Source organism: Tarenaya hassleriana, unplaced genomic scaffold (genome assembly GCF_000463585.1).
Source record: "Tarenaya hassleriana unplaced genomic scaffold, ASM46358v1 Cleome10, whole genome shotgun sequence".
NCBI lineage: Eukaryota > Viridiplantae > Streptophyta > Magnoliopsida > Brassicales > Cleomaceae > Tarenaya > Tarenaya hassleriana.
In genome coordinates, this window is record NW_010960188.1 from 2,640,392 (window position 1) to 2,668,206 (window position 27,815).

Genomic DNA, 27,815 nt, shown 5'->3' on the forward strand with positions numbered 1-27,815 from the left:
CACTCTTTCATTTTCTTTTGAGCGCCATCAAAGTCATAATTCACAAAGATACATGCCAGGAACTCAATGATGGGATCCTTGTAAGAGTACTGCTCTTGTTGGATAACCTTAACGAATTCTTTGAATTGAGGCCTTCTTCTTTTGTTGACAATAAAAGCAGTAGCTAGGTATCGCAGAAGGTGAGGAGCACTTGTTTGGATGGCATTTAGATACCTGAGACATGAAAACAAATCGGCATGCATTTCACGGCTATACTGAATGACAACTTGCAAAAAGAAGCAAATACAGTAGACACTTTCTACATAAAATCTTATCAATTGGTCAAAGTACAATAACAAGCGAAAACCAACTCTCTGGACTGCTAACAATCCATCAAGACACAAGTAATGACTGACTCTAAACAGTTCTACACATATACAATAATACAGGCCAGCTGTTGTACAACCATTATAACTTCACTGAATTTAAATCATGTTCCATGCACTACGATCCGGATCCACATGGAATGTTTCCATGCACTACGATCCGGATCAAGCTCTAATGGAAGTAGTTAGAAGAAGCAAACTTGGGAGAGAAATAGCAGACAGCAGAAATAGAGAAACTCAAATAAAATGACAAACTAAACCAAGGAACTGAAGGGATTATTAGGCTGAGCGAAGTAGACAGGGTATAGAAAGGTACAACTTACTTGTCTTGGTTGAAAAAGTCAATGATCTGAGTCCTTCCATTATCGTTGTTAAAAAAGATGAAGAGACTCCAGTGCATCAACCATATTCTACTCTGCACCTGGTTTAATGGAGATGAGAAACTCTGCAAAGAAAGTGCTTCTCAGACTAAACTCAGATCAATGAGGAAATTAAAGATGCAATCTAGCAAATTTTTAAGAGAAGGTTCAAACGAAGACCTTAGAGTCAATGATTTCTTTAAGGCGGTTGAGTTCTTCAAGTGCGATGTCCCAGTTTTGCATCAATATTTCTGAAGCAAACTTTCCCCACAATGCACTCAGACTTCTTTCACTGTTGGTGCACAAGGTCCTATACTGGTAAAGATAATCAGCAGCCCCCGAGTAGTTCCCACATTCAAACTGAAACTTGGCATACTGGTACAAAGCCTCGATCTGCTCTGGACCAATCTGGTCAGACGAATGCCACATTCGTTAGCTCAACAGACTCTACCGAAGAGAACAAGACATGAAACCAACACCTATAACTCAGTTTAAGAGCAACAGACAATAAACTTAGGAGCCCATTTCGCGTTTGTCAAAATCTTAGACGACAACATTGCCTTAAGGATTAAACCTGAGAATTCTTATGTCAACGACAGAAAAGCTTCAAAGTATGTAAATGTAAACAACATCGACATCCCTTGGTTGCTCACGCACTTCGAAAAGCAGACCACATATAAATCTAACCTGATATCGCTCTTTCAGCATTTGGAGATTGTACTGCTTGTCCGCCCTCAGTTCCTGAACGGCATTAGGGTTCTGAAGAAAAGCCACCAGAGGAGCAGCCGCCTCCTCCAGAGATTTGAGCCTCGCCACAACCTCCGCTCTCCTCTCCACCATATCTACCACCACCATCGGCACAAAACCAACCACATCCCTCAGTAAACAATCGTAAAACCCACATACCCACATTTTCCGAATAGAGCCGGAATATACCTTGGGGAGCGTCGTCGGTGTGGTAGAGGCTCTTGTGGATATCCATGGCGTAGTCTACCATGTTGGTCTTGTTCAAAAGCTCGATCTTCCACTTAAGGATCTGATCATCGGGATACAGCTGACGCTCTTGAAGGAACTCGAGCATGGGAAACACGAGATGCCTGTCCAGGTTTGGCGCGATGCGAGGGGTCAGGTCGTAGTTCGCCATGTTCGCTCCGCTTTCCGCCATCGTCTCCCAGTGAAAAATCTGATCTTTGAGCCCTAATGCGGCGGGGATGGGAATTTCAGAGGAAACGAGGATTGCGGTTTTAGGTTATTTTTCGGTGATGCTTAGAATATTACTTTTCGTATTTCTATGCTTTCCCCTGTAGTTTTCGGAATTTAATATTTGCCCCAAACGTATTAATACGTTCCCCAAGGCACTTTCTTTGTCTTTGCCGATCTTCGTCTGCCGTGAACGGGAAAAGAGAGAGAAAAAAGGAATAAATTGAATTTTGGGACGGAGAAGGGGCGTACATTAACAGCGTCACTTTTCCGGTACATGTTAGCGTCCTTGGGTGCTACCCGCGCAGACTGTATCCACTGCACTCTTCTCTCCCCTTATCCTGCGCACCATCTCCTTTTCCGCTTCGTCCATCGTCTTACCTCTCGTGTCGGATTAGGGCTCCTTCGCAAGACAAAGTTCGTTTATTCATCCATTCTCGAGAGGAGTTCTTTCATGCTCTTAATCAGCTCTAGGGTTTGGACTCACCGGATTCTTTGCTGTGTTTCCCTCCGCCGCTCATGGATCCTTCAAGTAGGCTGTCGAAGGATTCTCCATACTCGAATCTCTTCAATCTCGAGGTCTGTTAGACCTCCATCTGTGGCGATTTTCTTTGAATTTGAAGCTTGTGTTATCTTCTGATGGGTTATTTGTGCTGGATTATCCTGAATTTTTGTGACGATTGTAGTTTTGTTGTTTGCATTCTTGCAATTCTAGAGCTTTTCCGTGTTCCTCTAGTGGGTTACTTTTGCATTTTTGAATTTTTGTTGATGATTTCTTAATTTCCGTGTTTTTTTTTAATTTCCTTTTGTAGCCATTGATCAACTTCAAACTTCCGCAACCTGAGGATGATTTTGATTACTATGGGAGTAGTAGTCAGGATGAAAGCCGAAGCAGTCAAGGTACTCACTTCAAGTTTAGTGGAATTATTTTGTTGCCTACTGTGTGATTTCTATCGACTGACCTGTAAACATAATGGATGTTGATGCGCTAAGGTGGGGCAATGGCAAACCATGGTAATGGTTCTATTTCAGGAATGGAATTGAGCAAGAAAAAGAGAAAGTGGTGGACAGAGGCTGATGATAGGGAGAATGAGGATGACTTTTACCGTCCACAAATTACAGAAGAGCACTATCGATCAATGCTTGGAGAGCATATACAGAAGTCCAGAAAGAGGTCAAAGGAATCTCAACCAAGCCCTGCACATCTAAGAGGAGGTGTTTCATTGCCAAAAAGCAATGTGGGTAGTTACAAGGGTAGGAAACATGGGAATGATTACCGAGGAGGATACTATGATCCTGACACAGCACCCAGTTTAGCAAATGATGTGAGCCCACAAAAGCGGAGAAGTTATCATGATCCAGATATTACTCCCAAGTATGCTTCTAATTCGTTTTCTTGCTTGATTTTATTCCCTGCTAATCGGAAAAAGAATTCGTTGCTTGTGAAAATCCGTCATAATGATATGGTACTGCTGTTCATTGTCCTGAAATATTACGTTTGATATTTGCATTATTTGCAGAATATCATATGAACCTTCTTATTTGGATATCGGTGACGGTGTCATCTATAAAATTCCCCCAAGTTATGACAAGCTGGTGGAATCATTAAACTTACCAAGCTTCTCCGATATACATGTGGAAGAATTTTACCTGAAGGGGACTCTAGATCTGGAGTCATTAGCAGAATTAATGGCCAGTGACAATCAATCTGGACCAAGAGCCCACAATGGAATGGGTGACCCTCGACCTCAATATGAATCTCTTCAAGCTAGAGTGAAGGCCATGTCAGCATCAAACTCCACACCAAAGTTCAGCCTCAAGGTTTCAGAAGCTGCTATCAATTCTGCAATTCCAGAAGGAGCTGCTGGAAATACAGCACGGTCAATTTTGTCAGAGGGTGGTGTTTTGCAGGTGTATTATGTGAAGGTTCTGGAGAAAGGAGATACCTATGAGGTTTGGTTTCTCTGTCAGTTATTCTATTTCAATTTGCATAGGGTTCTGTCGTTCATGTGTTAGGCATTGAATTTACATTCCTTTGTGTTTCCTTTCTGCAGATTATTGAACGGAGTCTGCCTTTAAAGAAGAAGGTGAAGAATGATCCTGCAGTCATTGAAAGAGCAGAAAAGGAGAAAATTGGTAAAGCTTGGATGAACATTGTAAGAAGGGATATTCCCAGACACTATCGAAGTTTCACCACTTTTCATAGGAAGCAATCAATTGATGCAAAGAGGATTGCAGAACTCTGCCAAAGAGAGGTGCTTGTTATTGGTTTTCTCAATAAGCTTTACTTGGTCATTTTGTTTGGTCCTTCACTTTTCTACATGGCAGTCTCTTTAGTTTTTTTTCTTCTAGCCTATATATTTATTAACCATTACTTTGAGTTCACAGGTGAGAATGAAGGTGGGTAGATCATTCAAATTGCCTAGGAGTGCACCAATTCGCACCAGGAAAATGTCAAGAGACATGTTGTTGTTTTGGAAGCGATATGACAAGCAGATGGTAAATTCTCTGCTCAATTTAGTCTCTATGCCACACTTTTAGGAGCAACTTATGGCCATCATTTTGCACTGCACGATATACCCTTTAGATTTGGTTGCGCATTCTGCAGCCAGTTCTTGTTCAGATATACTTCTTTTTCCCAGGCATCATTGTCCTTCAGAAAGGGAATTGAATGTCACTCCCAGCTCATAAGCTTTCACTTTAAATTTGGTCAGCTGGTTTAATTTAATACAAAAGGATCAAGGATGTAGTTGAAACTTGAAACGAAATTAAAGATTAGGCATATTTTTCATTATCTTCAGTTCTCTTGAAGTGTGGGCTTGGATTAATGTGATACTACCTTAACAGGCGGAAGAGAGGAAAAGACAGGAAAGAGAAGCAGCAGAAGCTTTGAAACGTGAACAGGAGCTTCGAGAGGCAAAAAGGCAGCAGCAGAGGCTCAATTTTCTCATTCAACAGACTGAGCTTTACAGTCACTTCATGCAGAACAAAGCCAATTCGAAGCCCTCTGAGGCCCTGTTGGTTGGAGAGGAAAAGCTAGTTGACGAAGATATTCCAAAAACTTTGGAAACTGAGCCTTCAGGCGAGGAAGATCCTGAAGAGACTGAACTGAAAAAAGAGGCTCTGAGAGCTGCCCAAGAGGCGGTATCTAAGCAGAAGAAGTTAACAAATGCTTTTGATTCTGAATGTATGAAGTTACGACAAGCTGTTGACATAGAAGATCCTTCAAATGATATTTCAGTTGCTGGCTCAAGCAATATTGATTTGCATAATCCGTGGGTTTCTTTTTTCTTTTTATTTCCGTATTTCTTTCCCCTGGAATTAGCAGTAGTTAAATTTTATCTCTGTTCTTGCAGATCTACAATGCCTGTTACATCAACAGTTCAGACTCCAGAGTTATTTAAAGGTTCACTTAAAGAGTACCAACTGAAAGGCCTTCAGTGGCTGGTCAATTGTTACGAGCAGGTTAAGTTCAACCTCTTTTTTGCATTTCTTAATTGTCGTTTAGGGCTTTATTCAGAAAATTCTGCTGAGACACTTTTTGTTCTTTTCCTTTGAAGCTTCTCTTAGAATGGAACTATACTAAGATGGTCTCTTCTTATGTTTCAGGGTCTGAATGGCATACTTGCTGATGAAATGGGCTTGGGTAAGACAATTCAAGCCATGGCATTCTTGGCGCATTTGGCCGAGGTAAGTTGAATATTGGGTACTTTTTAATTATGTCTCAGTTGATCTCTTTATGCTAAAATTCATGGATAATCTCGCAGGAAAAACATATTTGGGGCCCATTTCTGGTTGTTGCCCCTGCTTCTGTCTTGAACAATTGGGTTGATGAAATCAGTCGTTTCTGCCCTGACTTGAAAACTCTTCCATATTGGGGAGGACTACAAGAGCGAATAATATTGAGAAAGAATATCAACCCGAAGCGTCTGTATCGAAGGTAACGTTTGAGTTGAATGTTCTAGGATACAAATTTATTTGTTGGGCTTTTTCTGTCTTCTTGTAGCTTGATCTCGTATTCATGTCCTCAAAGTAGCTGTAGTTGTTTATTTGTCATGTGTCACATCTTCTTGTGTATCCCAGACCGAAGCATGTCTGAGAGACACATGTAGAGTTGCTGGGTATTGAGTATAAATTGAAACATTTCATGTAGTGCTAGCATTTATTGACCTAATCAGTTCTTAGATGCTTCACTGCTTTCTGTGGAGACATTCATGTTTTGGTTTCAAAGAATATTCATAGATGGCCTACTATCTTTATTTCTAAAGCTCCTCCACCGACATTCTCTTTTGACAGGGATGCTGGTTTTCATATTTTAATTACCAGCTACCAGCTATTAGTATCGGATGAAAAGTATTTCCGCCGTGTGAAGTGGCAATATATGGTGCTAGATGAGGCCCAAGCAATCAAAAGTTCCACCAGGTTTTTTACTTTTCTCCTGAGTCAGCTGAATTCCTATTCTGTTATTGCTGTTCTTTTAATTGTTTATTTCAGTCTCTAATTCCTTCTACCCTTTTGTTAAACAGTCCCACTGTATGTATGTTGGTCTTTGTTGTTGTAAGACACTTGTTACTATGCATGTGAATGTACTGTTTGTGGATTCCCTTATAGATGCTTTAAGACTAAATTCTAATGTGAATGCCATTGTTCTTTTCCTGTGGACAGCATAAGATGGAAGACCCTTCTTAGTTTTAACTGCCGGAACCGCTTGCTTCTGACCGGTACCCCTATCCAGAATAACATGGCTGAGTTGTGGGCTTTACTGCACTTCATCATGCCGACATTGTTTGACAGTCATGAACAGTTTAACGAGTGGTTCTCAAAAGGGTTTGTAGTATTTTTCTGGTTTACGTTCACGGAAAAGTTTGTAGATAAGATTGCCAGGAAATTGTTTCTTATAAATGATTAATGTTGATTAACAGAATCGAGAATCATGCTGAGCATGGAGGCACTCTGAACGAGCATCAGCTTAACAGATTGGTAAGGTTTCACTTTATGATTACCTCAGTAGCTTCTTTCGCTTTATATGGAGACACCTTATGCTATTGTGGCGTACCATTTTTCTTTGCTATGATTCCCCTGTAGTTTTCTTGCAGAAGTGACTTATTTTACGATCTTACTTTCCTTTTTTCAAGTCGTGAAAGCAGTTGGTTCCATTTCCTTCCCTCCTTTTTGAGAATCCTAACAATATGATGACCTCCATATGTATGCGTACACCATATTGTCTCTATACCTTCAAAAGTGGTTTAGTCGTTCAGACAGTTCTGTTATTTTGTTTCCTTCCCCTTGACAGCATGCAATCTTGAAGCCGTTCATGCTCCGACGAGTAAAAAAAGATGTGATTTCTGAACTAACTAGGAAGACAGAGGTTACTGTGCACTGCAAACTGAGTTCTCGACAGCAAGCCTTCTATCAAGCTATTAAGAATAAAATTTCTCTGGCCGAATTGTTTGATAGTAATCGCGGACACCTTAATGAGAAGAAAATATTGAATTTGATGAATATTGTTATCCAACTCAGGAAGGTAAGCTTTCTGGCTTGGTTATAATTTTTCATGCTTTTTTAAATAATTCTGAAATGTTGAATTAGAAGGTAGAAAAAATAGTACTTCTCAGACAAGAAATATGCAAGATGATGGCCTAATGCAATCTATTTTTTGTTGTCTAATTTTAGGTATGCAACCATCCAGAGTTGTTTGAAAGGAATGAAGGAAGCACATATCTCTATTTTGGTGTGATTCCTAATTCTCTTCTGCCTCCTCCCTTCGGGGAACTAGAAGATATACACCATTCTGGTGGTCAAAATCCCATAACATACGAGGTGCTTTTCAGTAAATTAAATAAGTTCTTAAGTTTGAGAATAAGTAGTCTTTATTGAAATTTGAAGCCCAACTCAGGTATCTATCTTTTTGTTTTTGCTTCCAGATTCCTAAACTGCTCCACCAGGAGGTGCTCCAAAGTTCTGAAACATTTTGTTCTGCAATTAGGCATGGGATATCAAGAGAATCTTTTCTAAAGCAGTTTAATATATTTTCGCCACACTATATTTATCAGTCTATATTCCCACCTGATAGTAGGGTAGATCAGGTAGTTACTAGAAGCGGAATGTTTGGCTTTTCACGCTTTATGGATTTATCACCAGCAGAAGTTGGATATCTGGCTACATGTTCTTCCATGGAAAAGTTATTATTCTCTATTGTGAGATGGGAACGGAAATTTTTAGATGGGATAGTAGACTCACTTATGGAAAACATGGATGATGAGCCTGGTGACGATTATGTCGAGCGAGGAAAAGTCAGAGCCGTCACAAGAATGTTGTTGATGCCATCAAAAATTGAAACTAATTTGCTGAAAAAGAGACTAGCCACAGGGCCGAGTAATGATCCATTTGAAGCATTGGTGATATCTCATGATGATAGACTTCTTTCAAACATCAAACTTCTCCATTCTGCATATACTTTCATCCCGAAAGCTAGAGCTCCACCGGTATGCTTTTTTGTTGGATCTAGTTGCTAAATATTGATGTGGGCGTCTCTTGACTGAAATCATTTTGATTACCCTCTCCTTTTTACTTGCTGTTGCTAGGTGAATGCTCAATGCTCAGACAGAAACTATGCTTACAGAATGACAGAGGGACTACATCAGCCATGGCTTAAGAGGCTATTAGTTGGTTTTGCACGTACATCGAAACATAGTGGACCCAGAGAGCCAGATGGACCTCAACACCCTTTAATCCAAGAGATTGAATCAGAGCTTCCTGTAGTACAGCCTGCGCTTCAGTTGACATACAGAATATTTGGTTCTTGTCCCCCTATTCAAAGTTTTGACCCGGCAAAGTTGCTCACTGTAATACCATTCGTCTCTGTTGCATCTTTTCTATTCAGTGGTTTTATTTGTTAGATCTCTTACCTTAATACCGTTCACTTGTATCCCTAGGACTCAGGGAAGCTTCAGACCCTGGATATATTATTGAAGCGCCTTCGAGCAGAAAATCACAGAGTGCTCTTGTTTGCACAAATGACAAAGATGTTGAACATTCTTGAGGTAGTTTCCGGACAAACCTTTGATGCAACTGTCTTGATGAATGTTTGTCGGGATCTTTTGGATGAATTTATGGTGATACATATTTACTGAGGGTCACATTCTATTATACCTAGCTTTACAAGTTCATTTTTTACGCAGGATTACATGAATTATAGAAAGTACAAGTACCTCAGGCTTGATGGGTCATCCACCATTATGGATCGTCGAGATATGGTTAGAGATTTTCAGCATAGGTGGGGAATTATTTGTTTTGTGGGGTATTATTTGTGAGGCTTTACTTATATGGGCGTGAGGCTTGTTGTTGCAAGTGTCTAACTGCTGGGAATACCTTCTGTGGTTGCAGGAGTGATATTTTTGTATTCTTGCTGAGCACCAGAGCTGGAGGGCTTGGTATTAACTTGACAGCTGCTGACACTGTAATTTTCTACGAAAGTGATTGGAATCCAACCTTGGATTTACAAGCTATGGACAGAGCTCATCGTCTGGGTCAGACAAAAGATGTTAGTGTTTCTCTCTCTTTTTCTTGTTCCTCTAGGCTTCTCTATCACCCTGGGAAAGTGTTTGTCCTTTGACCACCATTTTATCTGTTGCATCAATTTATAACTAAAGTGAACAAACATTTGTTTTTTTTTTTGGATGTCATGGAAGAAGAGGGAGTTGCATAGTTGTCTATCTGTTCCGCAATCTTATGTCTAAAACATCTAACCTGTTTTTTAGGTGACTGTCTATCGGCTGATTTGCAAGGAGACGGTAGAAGAGAAAATTTTGCAAAGGGCAAGTCAGAAAAACACTGTCCAGCAGCTTGTTATGACAGGAGGCCATGTTCAGGGTGATCTCTTGGCACCTGAGGATGTGGTATCATTGCTTCTGGATGATACACAGCTCGAGCAAAAACTCAAAGAACTTCCTCCACAGGTTGGTGCATCATCATCCTTCACATCAATATTTACAAATTTTGAGAGGAAAGGGGAAAAAAAAAGAAACCGGAAATGGCTTCTTTTGGTCTTCCAGGTGAAGGATAGGCAGAGGAGAAAGCAGCCAACGAAAGGTATACGATTAGATGCAGAAGGGGATGCATCTTTAGAGGATCTAACAGAAGCTGCACGACAGGATAACGGGCAAGAACCTCCGCAAGACCCTGAAAAGGCAAAACCCAGTAACAAAAAGGTATTGATCCCGATCTTCCATTTTGCACGATATTGACCGCTAATTGAGGGATTATTCAGAAACGCTTGGATATTATCGTAGTATTACATCGCTTGGATGTTATCTGTTCCTGGCGACTGCTTTCAGAAACACTAGGCACTAGATAGCTTATGAAATTTAGGAAAATCGGTTATTATCTTGTATTTTTTTAGAACTGTCAAAATTTTAGGATGTGATAATATTTGGCCTTCATACGAGATGTTGCAGAGGAAAGCTGCTTCAGACAGGCAAGTAGTAGCTTCGAAACCAACGAATTCTCAGAAAACGACCGAAAATTTCAATATGGAGACAGATGATTCAGTTCAGAATGCAGACTCTCAACCTCAGAGGCCAAAAAGAGCAAAGCGACAAACAAAGAGCACAAATGAGAATTCTGAATCCTTGTTCTCAGCCATGGAGGGTTCGGTCTGAGGAAATATTCCAGCTTAAACTAGGAAGGAAGCCATTTCCTATGGGGGAGATGTTCTTCAAAAGGCAAGAGTGAAGCTCCAGAAGATGTTCTTGAAGAGCAGGATTAGCTACTAGGGCTTCTACTACTTTCAAATCTCGCACGGGACAGACAAGAGGATGGGCGATGCAATTGTTTGTTGTACAGATGTTCATTCAATTTTCAGACTGACCCACTGCTGGAGTGTATATACACACCCTATGTATTATTGTAAAGGCAGAACAATGATAACTGCTGTAAAACAAAAACAAAAATCTCGGATAGCTGACCAAGATTTTGCCAGATACGATCTTTAACAATTTTATTCAAAGGGTGCTAGTCAGACAACATTTTCTATTTCTCTACCTTTAAAGTACATTTTATGTTAGACCAAAGTACGGAAAACACTAGGAAAAGTGACCGAAATGGATCAAGGTACGAATCTATACTTGTTGGAGTCTCATCGTCAAAAGTACACTCGAAGCTTAAAATATGTCCGAGACAAGACAACTCGGAAAAAAAAAACATTACCAAACCACCCACTCACCAACCATTTGTCTTCTTATTTATCGCTACTAAAGTCTGATAGGTGAGGACTTGTAGTGCAGAGAAAGCTCAAGAAACGAGATTAAGGGCTTGGGCATGGTGGCTGATGTGGTCGTCGATGAAAGTGGCCATGAAATAGTAGGAATGGTCATAGCCAGGGTGATAACGCAGTAAGAGCGGCACCTTCACCTTCCTGCATGCCTCTTCGAACTTATGCGGCATCAACTGCTCGTGCAAAAACGTGTCGGCTTCTCCCTGCAAAAGGACTAGAAGCTGAGACTTTCTGACAAGTTTGAAGGGACTGACACTAAGCTCTTATCCATGTAATATCAATAGCAGGACACTTTGTGATTCGTTCGCAAGATTCGTGTTGGAAGGAAATGAAAGACGGATCATTTAACGATAGCTGGGGAACGTAAACCGCAATCAAATTCAAGAGAGACGGGTTTCTCACCTGATCAATGAGAATTGTGGCAGATACATTGTTGAACTTTGAAATAAGACAAGTGGCATCATATTCCTGCAATTCCCAAAACAATGGAGAAGTATCATGAACCGCCAATTGTGGCAAATACATGGTAGATGTATCGTGCATATACTATATACACTCGGGTTTCCTAGAATTTTACCTCCCAATCAGCATTGTTTTCCCCTAGATAATTTGTGAATGCCTTCTGGCCCCATGGGCAATTTGAGGGATTGACAATTGGTGCAAATGCAGAAACAGACTTAACATAGCACATAAACCACAACAACAACAAAATTATAAGAATGATATTATGGGCAAGAAGACACTTGTAAGTTGCAAAGCAATACAAGAAACCAAAAAAAAAAAAAAATCTAACGAATACCTTGTATTTCTCAAGGTTTTTCAGGTATATTGTGAGAGCGCCATGCCCGCCCATGGAGTGACCAAATATAGATGCTCGTGATGTATCTAGCTGGGGAAAGTTTTCACTCAGGAGCTTTGGCAACTCTTTGACGATGTAGTCATACATTTGCCAGTTCTTCCACTTCTCCTGTTTAGCATTAAGGTAGAATCCAGCACCTAGTTGAAAATCAAAGGAAAAAAGAATTAACAGTGAAGAAGAAATCGGTTATCATCCATTATCAAGACAACCCAAATATAGAGCTGCCACAAATCAACCCCACACGTCAAACTTATTCTGGTATATGTGCATTATATAAGAAGAAGAAGAACCAGACTCCTCTGCTTTCCATACCTACACCAAGGTCATAACTGTCTGCCTCACCCTCGATATTTAGCCCCCCTACAAATCCAGTCAACAAAAAGTGGATTTGAAACACAGTTAGATGAATATATCTGAAGATTCGAAGTAGAATGAGTCTGATTTTGCTTGTCGAACATCAAGGTTAACATCCAAAAAACCAAGGAAAGTACGGAATCATAAGAAAAAGGATGATAAACAGGAAGAATCAAACATATGAAAACAGAGGCTCACTTGGAGAAGTGTCCGGAACAACAAGAGCAATGCCATGAGCTGAAGCAGAGCGCTGAGCTCCGGCCTTGGTAATGAAGTTCTCATCTGTGCAGGTTAAGCCAGAAAGCCAGTACAGCACCTGTCAACCCACAAAAATGGAAGGTCGAGAAATTTAACCATTGCAAGCGCTCAAAACTTATAAAGAATCCGTAAAACAAGCGTGCAAAAACGGAAACTTGTTTAGAATCAAGAGCTTTGCATGGAAGAAATCACTAGAATCGCTTACAAACACTAGGTCTCTGGCCAATCGAATGATTAAAACAACATGCCAGCTCCAGAAAAATTGCAAAAACGATTGCTATGAACTTGTTTTCTGAAAATGAAACAACAGGACCCATCACCGTCTTTGGGTTGTACATCAGTGCGATTATCGCCGCAAATGCAACGGATGCAGATAATCGATTGCTTAGCAGCTAAATCCACATCAATTTTGTTTCCTCGCTAAATTAAGAAAACCAGGAGTACCCGGATACAGCCCAACTCAGATTAGCGATGAGATTCTCGTACGAAGTATAAATTATGGGAGATAAAAGACGGAGAGTATCGAGATCACGTTAAATATTAGGCGGATTCCATCTCAAACACAAACCCTTTACGATTTAACATCGAATCTAAGACCAGAAATGAGAGATCGAAGTGAGAGAAAAGGAAAAAAAAGTACAGGGAATTTATGGGAAGGGGAAGGAGGAGGGAAGTAGACGGTGAAGGTCATGGAACAACCAAGAGTGGGACTGTAGTGTTTGTATCTCTTGTTGTAGCCATCGAACATCTTCCAGCTACCGATCTCGCTCGGTCCTGTCTCCATTCTCTCTCTCTCTCTCTCTCTCTCTCTCTCTCTCTCTCTCTCTGGGAAGAAGGAGAAACGATGATAGCAGATAATTCTTTGTAGGTGGATTTGGAAATTACACAAACCTATTACTATAAATAGCTGCAGATTCAGGTGTTTTCGACTACCACCCCGGATGCAAAAGAAACAGCACAGTAAAAAAAACGTATATAATTGCATTTTTGTTGTAAATATACAGGTAGATCCATATTATCTAGTGGAACCCATATTATGCTCTTGAAGAAGTTGACCCTTCTTCACTAGCTGACCCTTTTTCACTATGAAGAAGCTGACCCTTCTTCACTATGAAGAAGTTCCTTATATTTTCTCTATAAATAGATCAGTGTTATAGTTCATTTGTAACATACGAAATACGAAGAACATTCTCTCTCTTCTCTCTATCATACTCTTTCTCTCTCTAGAGCATCTCTCTTGTTTTTCGTCTTTCGTTTTCAACACGTTATCAGCACGAGACTCTGCCGATATAGAGGTAAAAAAGAAAATATCATACAAAAGGTAATGTATGATTCTTCATCCCTATTCATCTTCAATTTCATTATATATAGACCTTGGGAGGCTCAGCCACCGGTCAATGATATATAACTAATTACATATATTTATATTACATTCATATAGACTTCGCGGGCTCAGCCACCAGTCAATGATATGAATGTTTATAAATATTACTATTATTATCATAATGGTTGGCTATGCCACCTGTAAATATCATTATGCATATCTATAAGTATTACTATTATTATCACAATGGTTGGCTATGCCACCTGTAAATATCATTATGCATATCTATAAATATTGCTATTATTATCGTAATGGTTGGCTATGCCACCTAAATATGAATATTATTTCTGTCATTATTTATGTTATTATTTCTGTGATGGATGGCTATGCCACCTTAACTATTTACTTTATGCAATATGGACGGTATTACCGCCTGATAATATATTCATGATTATATCTACTGTTGTTACATATGATACATATGTCGAATTTGGTCAATCTCGAAATCGATGCCCTCGATGTTTATGGCAAAAAAATTATATGATATGGGCATTTGATGTAAAAATGCATCGGAAAGCCGAAAAGATTGTCAAAACAATCGAAAAAGGGCAAGCGACATCTGAAGCTGATAAGGAAAAAGCGATAATATTTCTGCGACGCCATCTTGATGATGCGCCAAAAGATGAATATCGCACGAAAGAGAATCCCGCAGATTTATGGGAATCACTCAAAGATCATTTCGATCATGAGAAATATGTGATCCATCCGAGAGTCAAACATGATTGGCTGGATCTGAGATCCTAAGACTTTAAGTCTTTGCGAGAATATGATTCCGCAATGTTTGAGATAATATATGTTATCGATATGGTATGAACGATCATTGGTCACAGACCTGTCGTATACTGAAACATCTTGTTGAATGATATCAACAATCACGTAAAGATAAAAGGGACAAATACCCAGACAAATTTTTGTATCTGGTGTCCCTGATGATTTCATCAATAAAGAAAGAGATGGAACATATTTGTATATCGCAGATTTCCTTGATCAGCTTGAAGATGGAAAAATGACCAACTAGAGAAAATCGACATGAAGTTTATTATGAATGTTGCATTGTGTATTTTATTTCCAAGTGTGTTTTATACTCTAACGTTCAGTTTCTGTGTTATGTACTATTTCATCTTTATCTTTGTTTTCAGGAATATTTCGTATCTTTCACATTGATCAATTCGACTTGAGATATGTCGAAATTCAAGATCAATGATGGGGATATATGTCTAGCCGATAGTGCTACGACTCATACGATACTTAAAGATGAGAAATACTTCTCTGAGTTGAATATTACTGAATCCAGTGTTAACACAATATCTGGAAATGCGAGAATGATCATGGGCTCAGGAAAAGAACAAGTTTTATAATGCCTAGAGGCACAAAGATTATGATCAATAACGCATTATTCGCTCCAAAGTCTCAAAGAAACTTATTGAGTTTCAAAGATATTCGCCAAAATAATTTTCATATCGAGACTATAAGCGAAGAAAATCGTGAATACCTTTGTATCACGTCAATGATTGCTGGAAAGAAGCATATGATGGAAAAGTTACCATCATTATCCTCTGGATTATACTTCACAAAGATATATATGATTGAATCATATTCTACGATGAATCCACGGTTTGGAGATGTGTTCAAGATTTGGCATGATCGATTGGGTCACCCTGGTTCAATAATGATGCGGAGAATTGTGGAAAGTTCTAATGGTCATCCTTGAAAAATGGAAAGATTTTCCAATCTCATGAACTCACATGTACCGCATGTTCTCAAGAGAAATTGATAATACGACCGTCATCGGTCAAAATCGGAAATAAATTGCCATCATTTTTAGAACGAATACATGGGGATATTTGTGGATCAATACATCCATCGAGTGGACCATTTCGATATTTTATGGTATTGATAGATGCATCAAGTAGATGGTCACATGTTTGTCTATTATCAACCCGTAATATTGCATTCGCGAGGTTTCTTGCTCAAATTACCAAACTACGAGCTCAATTCCCTGATTATCCTATTAAGAAAGTGAGGCTTGATAACGCCGGTGAATTCACTTCTCAAGCTTTCAATTATTATTGTATGTCACTCGAAATTGAGATTGAGCATCCTGTTCCCCATATCGATACACAAAATGGTATGACCGAGTCATTAATTAAACGACTCCAACTTATTGCTCGACCATTGATGATGAAAACAAAACTTCCGATTTCTGTTTGGGGGCATGCCATTTTACATGCTGGAGCACTGATTCAAATTCGACCGAGTGCATATCATAAATATTCTCCAGTGCAATTGGCAACTGGAAATGAGCCAAATATACCTCATATTAGAATATTTGGTTGTGCGGTATATGTACCAATAGCTCCGCCACAACGTACAAAAATGGTCCCACAACGACGATTGGGTATTTACGTTGGATATAATTCACCCTCAATCATTCGATATCTTGAACCACAAACGGATGATATGTTTACAGCTCGTTTTGCTGATTGTCATTTTCGTGAGGATGAATTCCCGACGTTAGGGGGAGGAATGATACAAGCCTCACAAGATTTGACGTGGAAAACAGAATCATTATTATATCTTGATCCTCCTACAAAACAATGTGATCTTGAAGTACAAAAGATCATACATTTGCAAAATGTAGCAAATCGATTGCCAGATGGATTCACAGATACAATACGGGTGACAAAATCATATATACCAGCCGTGAATGTACCCGCTTGGATAGAAATACCAAAGGATCAGGGGGAGAAAAGAATTTCAAATGAGTCTATGGCACAGTTGAAACGTGGAAGACCACCCGGTTCTAAAGATAGAAATCTACGAAAAAGAAAGAAAACTGAGACTGATAATAGTCCTCAGATTGATCCAAAAGAACCGAATGAGGGAAAAGATACTGAATATCAAAATGATGAAAATGGTCTTCAGAATGCAGAAGACAATGAGATTTCTATCAACTACATCCATAATGGAAAGATGTTGGTAAGAAATGAGATAGACGACAGTGATGGAATATTCTCTTTCTTTGTGTCTAAGAAAATCGAAAATGATAGTGAAGATCCAGAACCGATGTCGGTATCTGAATGTCGAAAGAGACATGATTGGATAAAATGGAAAGAAGCTATGGAAGTAGAATTAGACTCATTAAATAAAAGAAAAGTATTTGGATCCATTATCCAAACCCCTGACGGTGTAAAACCAGTTGGATGCAGATGGGTGTTTGTGCGAAAGAGAAACGAAAATAATGAAATTATGAGATATAAAGCACGTCTTGTCGCACAAGGTTTCTCTCAAAGACCTGGAATAGATTATGAGGAAACGTATTCTCCAGTCATGGATGCGATTACGTTCAGATATTTGATAAGTTTGACAACTTCCAAGAATTTGAAAATGTACCTCATGGATGTTGTCACAACATATTTATATGGGTCATTAGAAAATGACATATACATGAAAATTCCTGAAGGATTGAGAATGTCGGGGGCATTAAACTCAAAATCCAAGGAAACGTATACGATCAAATTACAACGATCCTTATACGGATTAAAACAATCTGGATGTATGTGGTATAATCGCTTAAGTGAATGTCTGCTGAAAAAGGGATACGTTAATAACCCCATTTGTCCATGCGTATTCATCCAGAAAACAGCTAGCGGCTTTGCGATTATAGTGGTGTATGTGGATGATCTAAACATAATTGGGACTCCAACGGAAATTGAAAACGCTCGAAGTTATCTCAAAGGAGAATTTGAGATGAAAGATTTGGGACGAACAAAGTTTTGTCTTGGACTACAAATAGAACATCTTCCTAGCGGAATACTTGTTCATCAGTCCAACTATACCAAGAAAATTCTGAGACGTTTTAACATGGATATATCAAATCCGTTGAGCACCCCAATGGTTTGTAGATCCCTAAATGTTGAAAAAGATCTATTTCGCCCTTACGAAGATATCGAGGAGGTACTCGGTCATGAAGTTCCTTATATGAGCGCGATAGGGGCATTGTTATATCTTGTTAACTGTACTCGACCAGATATAGCGTTTGCTACTAATCTTTTAGCGAGATATAGTTCATCTCCAACAAGACGACATTGGAAGGGATCAAACATATCTTTCGTTATTTATAAGGAACAATTTATTTGGGATTATTTTATCCTAAGGATTCGAAACTTGAGCTAACCGGTTTTGCAGACGCAGGTTATTTATCCGACCCTCATAAAACTCGATCACAGACTGGATATGTTTTCACAATTGGAGGTACTGCAATATCCTGGCGTTCTCAGAAACAAACATTGGTTGCAACATCTTCGAATCACGCTGAAGTCATTGCACTTCATGAAGCAAGTAGAGAATGTGTGTGGCTTAGGACTGTAACCCGCCATATACTAGAAACGTGTGGATTACCGATTAATATCGATCCAACGATATTATTCGAAGATAATGTCGCATGTGTTGCTCAAACCAAAGAAGGATACATAAAGAATGATCGAACGAAGCATATTCCTCCGAAGTACTTCTCTTACACTCAAGAGCTCGAAAAGAAGAAGGAAGTTGATATCCGTTATATCCGATCAAGTGACAACGTAGCTGATTTATTCACAAAGGCACTCCCTACTTCAACATTCAAGAAGCATATTCAGAATATTGGAATGCGTCATCTTCGAAGTTTATGAAGAAACGTATTCATATTGATTCAAGGGGGAGATTGTAAGACTGTACTCTTTTTCCCTCGTCATGGTTTTTATCCCACAGGGTTTTTCCATGATAAGGTTTTTAACGAGGCAGTCCATACTAGATGTCTAAGGGGGAGTGTTGTAAATATACAAGTAGACATCTAGTGGGATCCATATTATCTAGTGGAACCTATATTATGCTCTTGAAGAAGTTGACCTTTCTTCACTAGCTGACCCTTCTTCACTACGAAAAAGCTAACCCTTCTTCACTATGAAGAAGTTCCTTATATTTTCTCTATAAATAAGTCAGTGTCATAGTTCATTTGTAACATACGAAATACGAAGAACATTCTCTCTCTTCTCTCTATCATACTCTTTCTCTCTCTAGAGCATCTTTCTTGTTTTTCGTCTTTCGTTTTCAACAATTTTATCATTTTTTATATTAAAAAACAATTATCGCAATTTTGGAAGAAAATATAGAAATTTTTCAATTTTTATCATAAAATCCCAAAAACTTAACATTGTCAGAAATTTAACGAAACACAATCGTAAATTTATCACGTTATCGTAAAAACTAATTTAATAATTAAAAATAAAAAATGATAAATAAAATTTTACAACATACATTTATACATATAAAGACGCGTATACATACATATATTTATACATATGCATACATTCATATATACATAAATATAAAAACGGTTCCGCGAGTTTCTGCCGAGGGGGTTTTAACTTCAGGATTTTTCGGGGATTTACCCTATCAAAAAAGAAAAAAGGGAAAGGGCAAATATGTAAAACTGGGAAGAAAAGGAAATCAATAGAGTTGACCTGAGGAGGCTGCGGCTGTAGAGAGAGAGAGAGTGGCGGCGGAGAGAGAAGGAAACATGTCGGAGCGTCTGCCGGAAACCTTGAAACCCTTCTACGACCGAGCCCTCCAAGCCGATGTATGTCCCCGCTTGACTTCAATGATTCTTTGTTCCAATTCCGCTGGGAGATTTCCAGAAAGGGTTTCTGGATCTTGCTAGCCTGATTTCGGACATAGATTGCGTGAAAAGGGAATTGACAAGGAAGAAACTCCTCGATTCAATATATGACTTATAGGTTGGTTGGTTGGTTGGTTATTTGAAATGCTGGATTTTTTTTATTTTTTATTTTTTTGGACAGGAGAGGTTGGATAGACTCGAAGCTGCTCTTACGAGTAAGACAGGTAAAACAGACAATCATGTTTCCGGTGGCCTTCCTGCAATCTTGGAACCAAAGTGACACTTACTTGTAAGTATCTTCATCTCCTACAGATTCTGGGAACAAAGCCCTTGTGGAGAAGATGGGGGAACTCCAGTCCATGCTAGAACAAGCTAGCACACGTCTTGCTCAAGAACAGCTCAAGGTAATGAATGATAAATGATGGATAGCTGTTCTTCCCTTGTATGTAAGGAGCTTCAGTGATTGATTGTTTTTTCCCCTCCATGGGTGGGGATAGGTCAAGGCATTGACGGTTGAGAAGGAGAAGCAGAACTACAGGGTGGAGCATCTTGTCCGTGCCTTGAGGGCTGCCGACCAGGAGCTTGAAAGGCTTCAAGGTACTTGCGATTATTTCCTATAAAATTATATTATTCACAGTAAATTTTATAATTTCACATTTGTTTTTTTTTTATCTTAACTATATTCCATGATGTTTTTCCTCTCTTTTTTTCCCTCAAGGAATACCGATTCCAAAGATGAATCCAGCCGACATAATAAGATATGAAGATCTGAGCATTACATCTTTGTACCGTAAGTGAGACGTTGTCTTTTTGGCCTCCGAAGATGAGACTACAACGGCCACAACTTGTTTTTTTTTTTTTTTTTTTTTTTTTAAGGAAACGTTGGATGCAGTAATGCACACGTGAGCCTCTGACTCTATGAGAAGTATCGTGTTCTTTCATTCTTTAGTCTGACTGTTACTGCTATGAGCATATCCACCTATATATATATATATATGTTCACAGTAGTGAGAAAACTGCTCATCACCATTCATTCACATGATTCTGCAAAATGCAGAAGCTAGCTAATCATTTTTACCATGTGATGTCAAGCAAACAAAGGGTGTTCTTTTTTTTTTTTTTTGAGATATCTAATGTTAGCTATACCTGGTGGATCCCAAGCCGGTGATCGTCTCAACTCCAGCCTCCAGCAAGGAAGTTCCCGCAGAGAACGGGAAACCCGAAATAATGTACTTACCACTCTGTACAATAATATGTAATGAGGGTTTCAGATAGGGTTTAGACGGCTAATTAGCTGCTGAAGCAGGTCGTTTCTCCTGAGCTTGTAGTAATGCGTCACTTTCAGCGCCTTTGCTATCGCCTTTAAGTCGTTTGTTTTCATCTCATTCAAGTCCCCGCTTGATATCTCTGCTTCACTCAACGTCTGCTTACTGCTTTCGCTTGTCCTCTTCTTCCGATGAACGAAGCATATTCCTCCGAAGTATGCTTTCGCTTGTTCATCGGTTTTTGTTCATCACCTGGATCAGCAATAAGATTCCCTGGTTCACCTTGCCCGTCTTGAGTTATGTTCTGCTTGGTATCTCTGATAAAAGACTTGTTTGGACCCGCATGGTTACTACTGTTGGATTTCTGCTGCGTGCTAGGGTTTTGTTGCAAGCTTGGTAGAACTAGCAGTGCATTGCTCCTTGTCTTTTCCTCTGCTGGCTTCAGAATCAAGTTCTTTATCAGCTCATCGTGTGTACCAGTTCTTCCAGCTCCATGACCTGTTTCGGCCTGTGATCTTTTTTGCTTCTTATCAAGAGGTGTTTCACCGCCTTTATCTTCCCCATCACACATCTCTAAGAGACAATCCATGGTGAAAGGTTCAGTAGCAATTAGGACATTTTGGAGACTGGGAGTTTGGTGATCATCCTTCAGTCTTTCTTCATCTTCTTCTGCAGCCAAAGTCGCAGTATTCATCTTCTCATTGAGAGCATTAGTCTTTTCTCTCAGCCTCTGTCTAGCTTTTGAAACCAGATGCCTTAAACCGGGGCTTCCATCTTTGCTTTTGGCAGCAGGACAGTGGTGTTCACTTGGTTTGTTGAGGCTGCTAGGTTTCAAGTCTGAGGTTTCTGATTGCTGCATACCATTCAGGTGTTTCACCTCATCTCTGCTAATGTTTGTGGCCGAGTCCTCAGCAGTTCTTTTAGGCTGTTAGATGGGAAATGACATATACAGAACAATGAAAACAGTTACATCATGTGAAGGGAACGAAATCCGCAACAGAATCAACAGCAACCTAATCAGACACCAAATCGGTGTAGGCTCATCTCATGGTTATGTTACAGTACCTACCACATGTTAGCATGGATGAACCCCTTTCCTTTCTTCACGTAGTTTCACAGATTGCGCTCCTAACTCACTTAAACAACAAAAGAAAATGAAATGTTACCTTGAGAAGTTCTGCAGTATCTTCTTGTTTTATAGGATCTAGTGTTTTGATGGCATCCAAGGATAAACAAGAATGTTCCTCGACTTCTTTGCTATTGACTGTCGACACCGAACCAGAAGAAATGCTCCCCTTCTCGGTAAAGGGTTCTGTAGATGCATCTATACTAGAGACTTCCACAGCTCCTGCAGGCTGTGCGTGGTTGAAAAGAACAGCATGTTATCGATCTGTCAAGCATATGAACTGAAACTACAATCACTCTAAAGACACCTGGTAGAATTCCAAGCTGCCGACTCATGGGGTTTTAGGATCGCTGAGAAAAAAGGTTACAACCAGGTCCACGGATGCATGATGATTTATCAGAAAATGCGGATAGAAAAGTAGTTTCACACAAACCTGAACTGTTTCTGAGCTGGTTGCTGTCCTCTCACGAAGCTTCGATCTTGTCTCTGGGTCTCTGTCTTCAATGGCGTAACTAGAATCTCTGCTCCCAGCAGTTTGAGCATCACTAAGATTAGAGATGCTTGCTTCCTCATCGATAGCCGATTGTGTGGAACTGGTGTTGGCCTCCGGAACGATAGCATCATGGATCTTTTCCTGTGGAAAACAAAGACAGAACGATTTCCTAATCTACTCGAGAATAAAAATAGTAGAATGCTGAAAACATCATGGCTACTCTTTGAAGGGGGAGATGTTTCCTGACACATAATCTCAGTGCACATATCTCTGGATTGCCATAATTTTCAAGCAAATCCTCCAAAATTTTATGGCTTCGTTCATCAGGGTCCTTTAAGCAACAGGAACCAAATCACATGAATCTTCTAAATTCTTCGAGATTTTCAGAGACTCACCAAAGTAAAAATGAAACTTTATCTTACCACATTGTAGCAAGTATCGTCATTTCGGGGCAAAATCGAAACTTTCTCATGGTTGTCGATTTCAGCATCTTCCTTCTCCATCAATATCCTCAACACTTGCACACAAGATATCTCGTTCAGAGCATTTTCCTCGATCACATCTAGAACCATAGAAAGCAAATCACATCGATTGTTCTCTGAGGAGGCAACACATCGATAATACTACAGAACCATAACAGTACGAGGAAAGCGAAAGGATGGACACGAATCATACCTAATCTACGATCGAAGTAAAATCCGCAACCCCGTACGGTTTGAACGTAGCAACTATCGTTTCCAACATCTGAAACTCAAACCCCAGAGGAAAAAAGCCATCAGTCTCAGACTCTTACTGATCAATAGCAATCCGACCAACTAAACAATCCATCTGAACATGATGATCATAAATCTCCGTAAATTCGAACCTGGACCAGTTGGCGGACCCCAGAGATCAGCATCCATGGTGCGGTCAGAAAATCTAACCTGAAACACGGCATTGTGCCGAAGCAGTCGAAAGAGAGTCAAAACAACTCAAAGCTCACGACATTCGCGGGAGAAATGCCGAAACGGAAGAAGGAAAAAGACAACGCGGGAATATCTCTGGAGCAAGGCAAGAGAGAACCGACAAAAGTAGGGTTACGAAAGACGTACCGGGAAACTCCAGTGGAAAACGAAGGAAGGTGACGACGAGGACACCGAGCTTCATGGAATGATGATCGTCTCCTAGGGTTCCGACGAAAATGGCGAGTGAACAGAGAGAGAGAGAGAGAGAGAGAGAGAGAGAGAGAGAGACGGGGAAGAAAGGGAGAGAAAAAGCCTGACAAAGAAAGCGACGAACACACTGCATGAGAGAGAGAGAGTGTGTGTAAGGCTAAACGGAAGGCAAATGGGGAAATCCGAACGGAGGCGCGTGGAGGGAAAGTAATTCCCGTTCGGGAAATGCGTGGGGACCACGTCCTGATGAGGAAGATCGAATCTTAACCGTCCGATCAGTTGACCGCCGTTTTGACCACGCTGTCATGGGGGGCAAATGTTCCGCTGTGTTGCGGCTCACGGTGCGTGGCAGGGGATGATAGATATCCCGCACCACAGTGGCAGTGTCGTAAATAGGTGTGAACGTAGGGGGGGGGGTCCCACGAAACCTCGGTAATGGTTTCAAACTGACATCCTGAGGGACTGACGCCCGTACAGCGCGTGCTTTCCCCAGGATTTCTGCAAGAGAACATATAATTAATTTCATTTCCAGAAACAATAATAGAGTTCGGTCCGAATGGATCATTTGATGTAATGATGTACGATGGATGGGGTGTTTGGTGCGATAATTATTCGTCGCGTTGCATGGGAAAGGGGAGAGGAAAGAGACCAATCATAGAGACGATCATTGCCAAAGGTAGAAAAAGGAACGGACCATCAGCGGACACGGGTTGCTTGGTAATGGAAAATATTTAGAATTTGCATTCCGAATCTTACCATATGGTATCAGATTTATATAACCATCGCGAGACCCGAATTATGATATCGGGTACTGAAAACGTACTGACATCCAAAATATGTTTACACGAGAAAAAATCATATTTTTTTTATATAAAAACTCGTAATCTCTTCAAAATGCATCGAAATCAACTATAAATAATTTCAAATTCTAAGCATAACCGCAATACAACTTCAACGGTTTCCAAAAATTCATCTAAATACAAAATATATGCATTGAATTCAAATATAAATTAATAATATATATATATATGTATATTGGATTCTTATTAACCTAAATTTTAAACTTTTTCTCCATGTTATTCTCAACTCTGGATACCCGATTTTCGGATATTTATATTTATCCCTACATAACAACGCCAAAACAAATAGGAACGAAAACGATGTGGGAAAAAAAGAACACAAACGTTTACAATTTCATGAGTTAGTGAAGAAATTAAAAAAAAAATATTACGTGCATAATTCGCAACAAGTCTCAAAATTAAACCAAATCCACACCCCAAAATGAAAAAGACAACGTAAACGTATGCCCGTGTTAGATCCTGCTTTACATGTCACGTGATCGCTGGTCGGATAACAAAAATTTTATTATACGGGACCGTTGGTTATTAAGCGGAGGGGGGGCCTGAGGGGAGTGGCTCGTAGCCGTCGTGGCTGCGGCTGGGACGGCGGTTGGAGTCGACCGGGATGAGTTTGAGGAAGACGGCTACGACCATGCTGAAGGCTCCGAGCAAGACACAGAGCAACCACAGCTCCCAGCTTAGAGGAACTGTGCTTGCAAATGTCCCCAGCAACTCCACTATGATCACTTGGAACGTTACAGTTGCGGCCATTACTCCTGTGAACACCCAGCTTTTAAACATCCCTTTGAACACGTTTATCTTCTCTATTTCCCGGCTGTTTACCTCATTGAACACCTGAATTTCCGGTACGAAATGGGTAAAAAAAGGGCTTTCATTTGAAAGAGGAAAAAAAAAGAGCTCGGGTTCTGGAGAGGGTTCGTACCTGGCAAAAGACGAAGGAGTTGAAGATAACGGTGTTGAGGACGGCTGTGGAATCTGGGCCGTCGAGTTTGAGAAGCTTCTTGCCTGAAAAGTTTAGGACGCCGAGGATAATCATCTGATAGATGCCCTGACCGATGATGTTTCTCCACATCGCCTTGGTGATGAAGCTCGCTGTTCTGGCTATCGGAGGACGCTTCATCAATCCATCGTTCGGCGGTTCCGTGGCAAGAGCCAGTGCCCCGAGAGTGTCCATTATCATGTTGACCCATAGAAGCTGCACCGCCGTGAGAGGGGCAGATCCTGAAAAGGGTAACAAAAGGAGGATAAAGTTTCGCACTTTGGAAACCAGATGAATCTGAACATAGTATATAGGTGAAGAATTACACCAATTATGTAAGGATTTTGATAGTGGAAGTGTTTAACATATACCTGTGATGCAAGCAGAGACGAAGTTGATGATCAGAGCCACGACGTTGACGGTCAGCTGGAACTGCACAAACTTCTGAATGTTTATGTACACTGCACGTCCCCATCTGGCAACGTTAACTATCGTCGTGAAGTTATCGTCCATTATGATAACATCTGCATTCTCTTTCGCGACCTGCATATATAGGAAACAGGGAGGAAATGGTTTATATTAACATTCTTGTCGAATTTCCGTTTAATTAATGTGTAAGGGAGATGAAGTAACCTCTGTTCCAGCTATGCCCATTGCAAGCCCGATATCTGCCTCGTGCAATGCAGGCGCATCATTTGTCCCATCACCAGTCACGGCAACAACCTCTCCGATTTTCCTCAAGTTGTTTACCAAAGTATGTTTGTCCAGTGGCAAGGATCGAGCCATCACCTGAGCCAAAACAAGGATGATAGTAAGATTTCATCACATCTTAAGATAACAATTTAGTTCTACTGTCTGCCTACCTGAATTTTCGGTACAATGGCCCTCATTTCGTGAGGAGGCAAATTCCGGAACTCTGAACCTTCCATGGCTAAACCACCCTCGGTAAGTATGCCACATTCTTTTGCAATTGCTTTTGCCGTGCTTATGTTGTCACCAGTCACCATACGAACCGTGATTCCAGCAGCCTGACAGGTCTGAACTGCTTCCCTCACACCCGGACGAACTGGGTCCTTGATCCCGACGATTGCAACCAGTGTGTAGCCACCTTCAGGGATATCCCCACTTGGAGCTTCGTCTAGATCTTTGTAAGCCAAGCAGAGAGTCCTCAGAGCCTCCGAGGCAAATCCCTCTATGACACCAGAGATTTTCCTAACTTGTTCTTCGGATAGCGGGATAGGCTCTCCACTCGAATCCACAACCTTCTCACACATTCTTAATACTATTTCTGATGCACCTTTGCAGAAAGCTCGTACACCGCCTTCGGGAGGAGCTGTAAGAACAGACATTTTCTTCTTGTCCGAGTTAAAAGGCTCGATCTTAAGTATCTTATGTTCCCTTCGTTGCGAGTGAAAGTCACCGCCCAAAAGCAAACCAAATTCTAGTATTGCTCTTTCTGTTGGCGATCCTAGGATTTGAGTGTTTCCCTCCTTATCCGTAACAACTTCAGAACCAGTGTTCTGAAATATGGCCTGCAAGAGGACGCACTGAACTTGTTCAGATAGTTCCAACTCAAAGACATTTCCGGAAGCTTCCTGCCTTGCCTGAATATTTTCGCATACCCAAACTTTGTTGACAACCATGTGGTTAGTGGTTAATGTCCCCGTCTTATCGGTGCAGATGCAAGTAGCAGAACCCATTGTCTCACAGGCAGCCAGATGCCTCACAAGTGCCCTGTCACTCATCAACTTCTTCATAGCAAATGCCAGACTCAATGTCACGGCCAATGGTAAGCCCTCGGGTACAGCCACAACGATAATAGTTACAGCAATTGCAAAGTAATCGAGTAGAGTCAACGCATCTTCTGATGACCATTTCATCAAGTCACCTTCTCTGGCTTTCTGCACTACAAACCTTACACACAGAACCACAAAGGTAAGCACTGCAAAGCTTAAACCAATTTTACCGATGATAGTGGCAACTCCATTTAGCTTCACTTGCAGAGGGGTCTCGTCTTCTCCACCCTCGCTTAAGGTTTCCATCAACTTTCCCCACTCGGTTCTCATACCCACAGTTGTCACCAGCATCTTTGCAGAACCATTTTGAACTTTGGTTCCCGAAAGCAAAAAGGGCTTAACTTTATTCACGTGTGATGGCTCACTCTCCCCTGATAAGCTTGATTCGTCTATCTCCAAGTTGTATCCAGAAATGAAGATCCCATCAGCAGGA

At 40.4% G+C, this 27,815-nt stretch overlaps 6 protein-coding genes across 9 annotated transcripts in view; 2 read left to right on the forward strand and 4 right to left on the reverse strand.

Moving 5' to 3' along the window:
• The window catches only part of LOC104801979 (eukaryotic translation initiation factor 3 subunit E), a 3,132-nt gene extending 1,161 nt beyond the window's left edge, over positions 1-1,971 (reverse strand). Inside the window, exons 1-5 of the mRNA XM_010525376.2 lie at positions 1,661-1,971; positions 1,412-1,566; positions 905-1,132; positions 689-810; positions 6-213 (exon numbers count right to left, since the gene is read on the reverse strand). Coding sequence (XP_010523678.1) covers positions 6-213; positions 689-810; positions 905-1,132; positions 1,412-1,566; positions 1,661-1,889 — 942 coding nt within the window. The 5' untranslated portion in view covers positions 1,890-1,971. The remainder of the gene's footprint in view (positions 1-5; positions 214-688; positions 811-904; positions 1,133-1,411; positions 1,567-1,660) is intronic.
• Positions 1,972-2,102: 131 nt separating this feature from the next.
• Positions 2,103-10,950, forward strand: LOC104801997 (DNA helicase INO80). 4 transcript variants are annotated; one of them, XM_010525400.2, is made up of 23 exons: positions 2,109-2,503; positions 2,737-2,824; positions 2,918-3,299; positions 3,445-3,877; positions 3,979-4,179; positions 4,313-4,423; positions 4,772-5,199; positions 5,281-5,389; positions 5,534-5,614; positions 5,692-5,864; positions 6,221-6,346; positions 6,590-6,751; positions 6,847-6,904; positions 7,218-7,448; positions 7,598-7,744; positions 7,849-8,409; positions 8,509-8,769; positions 8,860-8,967; positions 9,106-9,200; positions 9,311-9,467; positions 9,685-9,882; positions 9,979-10,134; positions 10,381-10,950. In XM_010525400.2, exons 1-23 carry the CDS (start codon positions 2,444-2,446, stop codon positions 10,582-10,584), a joined length of 4,530 nt encoding a protein of 1,509 aa, XP_010523702.1. In that variant the 5' UTR covers positions 2,109-2,443; the 3' UTR covers positions 10,585-10,950. The 4 variants fall into 4 exon arrangements, 3 of the variants coding, with proteins under 3 accessions (XP_010523702.1, XP_010523710.1, XP_010523718.1); XM_010525408.2 differs by having other exon boundaries at positions 2,957-3,299; XM_010525416.2 differs by lacking the exon at positions 7,218-7,448.
• Positions 10,951-11,026: 76 nt separating this feature from the next.
• Positions 11,027-13,518, reverse strand: LOC104801987 (S-formylglutathione hydrolase). Its single transcript, XM_010525388.1, has 7 exons — positions 13,310-13,518; positions 12,610-12,727; positions 12,370-12,417; positions 11,998-12,194; positions 11,776-11,874; positions 11,601-11,666; positions 11,027-11,401 (listed from the first exon to the last, which is right to left on the reverse strand). The coding sequence occupies exons 1-7, from the start codon at positions 13,451-13,453 to the stop codon at positions 11,216-11,218; spliced, it is 858 nt and encodes a 285-aa protein (XP_010523690.1). The 5' UTR covers positions 13,454-13,518; the 3' UTR covers positions 11,027-11,215.
• Positions 13,519-19,439: 5,921 nt separating this feature from the next.
• LOC104802018 lies at positions 19,440-20,650 on the forward strand. The gene is made up of 5 exons (XM_010525431.2): positions 19,440-19,670; positions 19,891-19,933; positions 20,022-20,113; positions 20,207-20,306; positions 20,428-20,650. Exons 1-5 carry the CDS (start codon positions 19,611-19,613, stop codon positions 20,505-20,507), a joined length of 375 nt encoding a protein of 124 aa, XP_010523733.1. The 5' UTR covers positions 19,440-19,610; the 3' UTR covers positions 20,508-20,650.
• LOC104804815 lies at positions 20,558-23,914 on the reverse strand. Its single transcript, XM_010529184.1, has 8 exons — positions 23,685-23,914; positions 23,459-23,516; positions 23,269-23,337; positions 23,016-23,155; positions 22,534-22,734; positions 22,141-22,329; positions 21,196-21,899; positions 20,558-21,163 (listed from the first exon to the last, which is right to left on the reverse strand). The coding sequence occupies exons 2-8, from the start codon at positions 23,493-23,495 to the stop codon at positions 20,977-20,979; spliced, it is 1,527 nt and encodes a 508-aa protein (XP_010527486.1). The 5' UTR covers positions 23,496-23,516; positions 23,685-23,914; the 3' UTR covers positions 20,558-20,976.
• Positions 23,915-24,893: 979 nt separating this feature from the next.
• The window catches only part of LOC104802028 (putative calcium-transporting ATPase 11, plasma membrane-type), a 6,367-nt gene continuing 3,445 nt past the window's right edge, over positions 24,894-27,815 (reverse strand). Inside the window, exons 4-8 of the mRNA XM_010525443.2 lie at positions 26,450-27,815; positions 26,220-26,375; positions 25,958-26,129; positions 25,530-25,828; positions 24,894-25,441 (exon numbers count right to left, since the gene is read on the reverse strand). Of these exons, the coding sequence (XP_010523745.1) occupies positions 25,133-25,441; positions 25,530-25,828; positions 25,958-26,129; positions 26,220-26,375; positions 26,450-27,815 (2,302 nt within the window). The 3' untranslated portion in view covers positions 24,894-25,132. The remainder of the gene's footprint in view (positions 25,442-25,529; positions 25,829-25,957; positions 26,130-26,219; positions 26,376-26,449) is intronic.

What these genes read in the sequence shown, in the direction of transcription:
- LOC104801997 (XM_010525400.2), top strand. Translation starts at nt 2,444, where the DNA reads ATGGATCCTTCAAGTAGGCTGTCGAAGGATTCTCCATACTCGAATCTC. An exon ending in AAAATCCCATAACATACGAG is followed by an intron (nt 7,745 to 7,848) that starts GTGCTTTTCAGT and finishes TTTTGCTTCCAG; the next exon opens with ATTCCTAAACTGCTCCACCA. An exon ending in GTTAGAGATTTTCAGCATAG is followed by an intron (nt 9,201 to 9,310) that starts GTGGGGAATTAT and finishes CTGTGGTTGCAG; the next exon opens with GAGTGATATTTTTGTATTCT.
- LOC104801987 (XM_010525388.1), bottom strand. Translation starts at nt 13,453, where the DNA reads ATGGAGACAGGACCGAGCGAGATCGGTAGCTGGAAGATGTTCGATGGC. An exon ending in CCCCTTCCCATAAATTCCCT is followed by an intron (nt 12,728 to 13,309) that starts GTACTTTTTTTT and finishes GTGGGTTGACAG; the next exon opens with GTGCTGTACTGGCTTTCTGG. An exon ending in AAAACAATGCTGATTGGGAG is followed by an intron (nt 11,667 to 11,775) that starts GTAAAATTCTAG and finishes TGGGAATTGCAG; the next exon opens with GAATATGATGCCACTTGTCT.
- LOC104802018 (XM_010525431.2), top strand. Translation starts at nt 19,611, where the DNA reads ATGTCGGAGCGTCTGCCGGAAACCTTGAAACCCTTCTACGACCGAGCC. An exon ending in ACCGAGCCCTCCAAGCCGAT is followed by an intron (nt 19,671 to 19,890) that starts GTATGTCCCCGC and finishes TTTTTTGGACAG; the next exon opens with GAGAGGTTGGATAGACTCGA. An exon ending in GGAGCTTGAAAGGCTTCAAG is followed by an intron (nt 20,307 to 20,427) that starts GTACTTGCGATT and finishes TTTTCCCTCAAG; the next exon opens with GAATACCGATTCCAAAGATG.
- LOC104804815 (XM_010529184.1), bottom strand. Translation starts at nt 23,495, where the DNA reads ATGGATGCTGATCTCTGGGGTCCGCCAACTGGTCCAG. An exon ending in TTACTTCGATCGTAGATTAG is followed by an intron (nt 23,156 to 23,268) that starts GTATGATTCGTG and finishes CTATGGTTCTAG; the next exon opens with ATGTGATCGAGGAAAATGCT. An exon ending in ATACTGCAGAACTTCTCAAG is followed by an intron (nt 21,900 to 22,140) that starts GTAACATTTCAT and finishes CCCATCTAACAG; the next exon opens with CCTAAAAGAACTGCTGAGGA.